Raw genomic sequence first — 4121 nt, 5'->3', positions numbered from 1 at the left:
TCCCACCTGCCGCCCCGCACTCACCCGCCGCTCGTACTGCTCGTTGAGGTCGTCCGCCATCCGCCGCAGCTGGGCCCCGATCTCGCGGGCCCACTCCTCCTCCTCCCCGCGCACTCCCGGGGCGGCCTGGGTGGGGCCTCCCGCCAGGGCCTCCGGGGCGCTGGGCACGGGCGACTCGAGGTGCTGCTGCGCCGGGGACAGCGAGGGCTGAGGACCTGCAGGGGGAAAGGGGCGTGGTCACCTCCCGCCCGGGCGGCCCGGAGGCTGCTGGCCGCCCTGCCCGCCTCTGCGCTCGGCCGTAGCCGCGTCTTTTCCCCACTCCTCTCCCAGGGCCCTGGGAAAAGGTCTTGAGGAAGTGACTCTGGGGTCACCGGGACAGCCCGTTGCCCACTAACGCTCACATCAGTGTGGAAGTCCCTCAACTTATCCGACCTAAGTACCCCTTACTCCAATACAGGGCCAAATCCAATCTGCTCTGTTTGAGAGACAGGAAAACCGAGGCCTCGCGCGGAGAAGTGGCCAAGGTCACACGGGGATACGCCGCTGACCCCACCCAGTCACTATTCGCAGGTCTCCAGCTCACTCCTGCCCAACCACAGTGAGGCCACACCCCCGGATGTGGCATTGGCCTGATGACCAGAAGGCTAGACCCGGGCTAACCCAAGAGGGCTGGGGTGGTGTGTGTGTGTGTGTGTGTGTGTGTGTGTGCGCGCGCGCGCGCGCGCGCGCGCGGCAGGGGTACTGGGGTAGGTGAGCCGTTCTGCCCCACCCCCTCTGGCGCTCACCCTGGCCCCTCCGTCCTGTCACATCAGGCCCTGGGCCTCAGTTTCCATTATCTCTGAATCTCGTCCTGAGACGCAGAGAAAGTTGGAAAGTTTTTCTCTCTTTAACCCCTGGGCTCAGGAGGCTGCCCGAGGGGGTCGGGGGAGGGCGGAAGGGAGGCCCAGATAGTCGTAGCCCGTAGCCGGGCACCACAGGGTTAACCCATCAGGCAGGGGACCTTTAACCCTTCACTCCCTGAGCCTCACCCGCTCCCCGAGGGGGACTTTCCCAACACAATGGCCCCTCCCCCTCTCCTTCCTCCCCGGGGACTGCAGTCTAGCCCTGCCAGGGCCAAAGAGAGTCAAAAAAAAGGGAAAGGCCTCTGACCCCTCCCCAAAGTCCCGAGGTGACAGTCCTCCCACCGGCCACACTCCTTCCCACTGCAATCCTGGCGGGGGGGGGCGGGGGCGGGGGGCGCCCGGGGCCAGGGCTGGGGGAGGGGAGCTGAGAAACAGCTGTTGCCCGAGGCCCGGGAAGGGACGTGGGCTGCAACTCGGGGGACTGTAGTGGGATTCCAGGAGGGACTTCCCGCTCGACCCGGCCCCTCCAGCCCCGTCTCCCACTCGGCCTTCCTGCTTCTCGCTACACAAAGACCACACTGGCCACACCCTCCCGGTGGCCCCACTCCGCTCCGCTCGCGCCTCGGCTTCCCCGGGCGCGGGGCGGGCACTCACCGTCCGGGCGCGGGGCGCGGGGCCGGCTGCGGTGACCCCCAGGCCAGCGGGGGACCCCCAGGGCGGCGGTGACGGCGGGCGGGGCGGCGGGGGCGCAGAGGTAGGCGGCCGGCAGCAGGGCGGGGGCGGCGGGCAGGCCGGGCTCGCAGAGGCCGCAGGACACGGCGGAGGGCACCAGGCGGCCGAGCGGGAAGGGGCGCGGGCTGTCGCGGGCCAGGCCCTCTACGGGCTCCGGAGAGCTGCCCTCCTGGCGTGCGCGGGCCATAGCGCTCCCTGGAGCCTGCGGGACACGCGGGAGGTCAGCGGGGGCCGCGGGACCCCACCCTGCAGAGCCCCGGGCCCCGGAGTGGGGGGGGACCCCGGGGCCAGCGCGGCCGGGACGCACGCCGAGGGGCGCCCGGGGCGGGGGCGCACGCACTGCGCCCGGGGCTTGTGGCAAAGCCCAGCGGGCCAACTGCCGAAGACTGCGGCCGGGACAACTTTCCCAGCGGAGCGCGGCGCAGCTCGGGCGTGTGCGGGGCTCCCGGGACACACGGGACAGTCCCGGGACAGCCCGTGCGTGTGCGTGCGGTGGGGAGACAACTGACACCAGACAACTTGCAGAAGTGGCCAACTTGATCTCCCCTCCCCCAGGCCCCGCGAGCTGGCCCACGCAGACGCGCGCGCACGGCCACGCAGAGCCTCCTCCAGCCCCGCACACACGCACCCCCGTCTCAGCCCCGCAGCCCGCAAGCCCGCGCTCACCATCCACAGCCGTCACACACAGAAGCACAGCGGACAGAACTGGAACGGGTTCCCTCTGCACACAGACACACACCCCCAAACAACGAGACACCCCTACCCCACCTCAGCGCACACCCACCATCCCGACACACACCTGAGTGCCCCCCCCAGCTCTGAGCTCCCGGGACACGACAGCCACACTCAGCCACGGATCCGGCAGCCAGCCCCCTCACACGTGGGGCAGCGATACGGAGAGGCAGCAGCCGCAGCTGGGAGAAGCCATCAGTCTAGCCAACTGTCAGCCCCCAAACACACACACACAGCAGCACACACACCTAAAGCAGAGGCAGACAACACTGGCCTCACGTGACTGGTATAAACACTACACAGAGAGAGAGAGCCACATGACACAGATGAGCCACGGTTCCCAGTGACAAGCCCCTCAGACACCCCCCACGCGCGCGCGCGCGCGCGCGCACACTCACACACACACACACACAGGTTGACCTGCACTGCCTAGATCCTCCCCCCTAGAGCCCTCATTCCCTAGTGCGGGGACAGCCTTGTGCCCTTGGTCACTCAGAAGTCACCCGGGAAGCAAGCAGGCACTGGGTGGCACCCCATCCCAAAAGCTGCGTGCAGCAGATGCATGTCTTGGAGACACCCAGAGACAGCGCGCGCGCGCAGACACACACACACACACACACACACACGCACACTCTGGCGAGACCCCTGCACAGCAACACATCTCGCTCCAGCGACACACAAGCACAGCTCAAGTGCCCCGTCGCCAGCACTGCCAGGCGGGCGACAGAGCCCCCTCGCCACCCCTCAGGAGCACGAGCACACAACTCTGGTTTGGGGGGGCGGCCGCCCGCGCCCGTCTCCCGCCAGGTGCACCCCACCCCGCGGGCGTGCAGGACTCACGCAGACTCCCCTCCGGGTGACGAACGCCAGCATCTCGGCGGAGGGGCACCGACTCGGGAGCCAGACGCGAGCGCACACACCCGGGCGAGGCACCTGCAGATCCCCAGCCCCGCGCGCGCGGTCCCCGCCGCCCTCCGCTGTCACAGCGCCCCGCCACCGCCACGCCGCCACGTGCGCCCGCCCCGCCCGCCCAGCGCGCGCGGGGCCAATAACCGGCTGTTGCTGGGGCGCAGCCCCCGCCCGCGGGAGCCGCAGCCTCCGCCGCCCCCTGTCGCCGCCCCCGGCGGGCGCGCGCCCTGGGTGTGGCCGATCCGCGGGGCCACCCCCCCCACCCCGACCCTCCCGCCGCGGGACTCGGGGGACCCAAGCGAGCCCGGGACCACGCTCCTCCCCGGCCTCACTGGCCACCAGGGGGCGCGGGCGAGCCCGAACCCCATTGTTTGTAAACAAACCCGCCAGACCGCTGCGGCACCTGTGCGCCCAGACCGGGCGCCCCGGGTCCCACAGGCTCCCTTCCCGCCCTGCCGGCCCCGCCGCGGCCCCGGGGATGGAAGAAGCTGGGACCCGGGCTGCGGGAGCGCACGGCGACCACCCTCTCCGCCCGCGCACCCCTCACCTCCTCCAGGGAGCCCTCCCGGCCTGGCTGCTCGCGAGCAGCGTCGGCGTCCGGGACGCGCACTCACCCCGGGGGCATGAACCGGCCGGAGGAGGGAGGGGACGGGGCGGCGGGCGGCTGCCTTCCGGAGGGCGCGCCCGCCGAGCGGCTCCCGCCGCCGCCGCTCTGGCCGCGGTGGCTGCTGCCGCCGCCGCTGCTGCTGGCGCGTCGGCGTCCGCGTGGGGATCAGCGTCCTGCCCGGTCGCCGCAGTCCTCGCCGCCTCCCGGGCGTCCCGCTCGCATGTGGCTCCGCGCCGCGACTCCGGCCGCCGGGCAGATCCCCGGGCCCGCGCACTCGGCGGCCGCCCCGCCCCGCCCCG

At 71.6% G+C, this 4121-nt stretch overlaps 1 protein-coding gene across 1 annotated transcript; it reads right to left on the bottom strand.

Moving 5' to 3' along the window:
• Window positions 1-24: 24 nt before the first annotated feature.
• On the bottom strand, window positions 25-4079 carry LOC129674113 (bcl-2-binding component 3; the record flags this gene model as incomplete). Its single annotated transcript, XM_055603996.1, has 3 exons — window positions 3830-4079; window positions 1497-1776; window positions 25-215 (listed from the first exon to the last, which is right to left on the bottom strand). Coding segments are annotated over exons 2-3 (456 nt in total), but the record flags the coding sequence as incomplete, so codon positions are not given.
• Window positions 4080-4121: the final 42 nt, after the last annotated feature.

The sequence above is a fragment of the Psammomys obesus genome, unplaced genomic scaffold (genome assembly GCF_907164565.1).
Source record: "Psammomys obesus unplaced genomic scaffold, mPsaObe1.curated_primary_1811, whole genome shotgun sequence".
NCBI classification, from domain to species: domain Eukaryota; kingdom Metazoa; phylum Chordata; class Mammalia; order Rodentia; family Muridae; genus Psammomys; species Psammomys obesus.
This window is presented reverse-complemented; position numbering and strand designations above follow the sequence as displayed.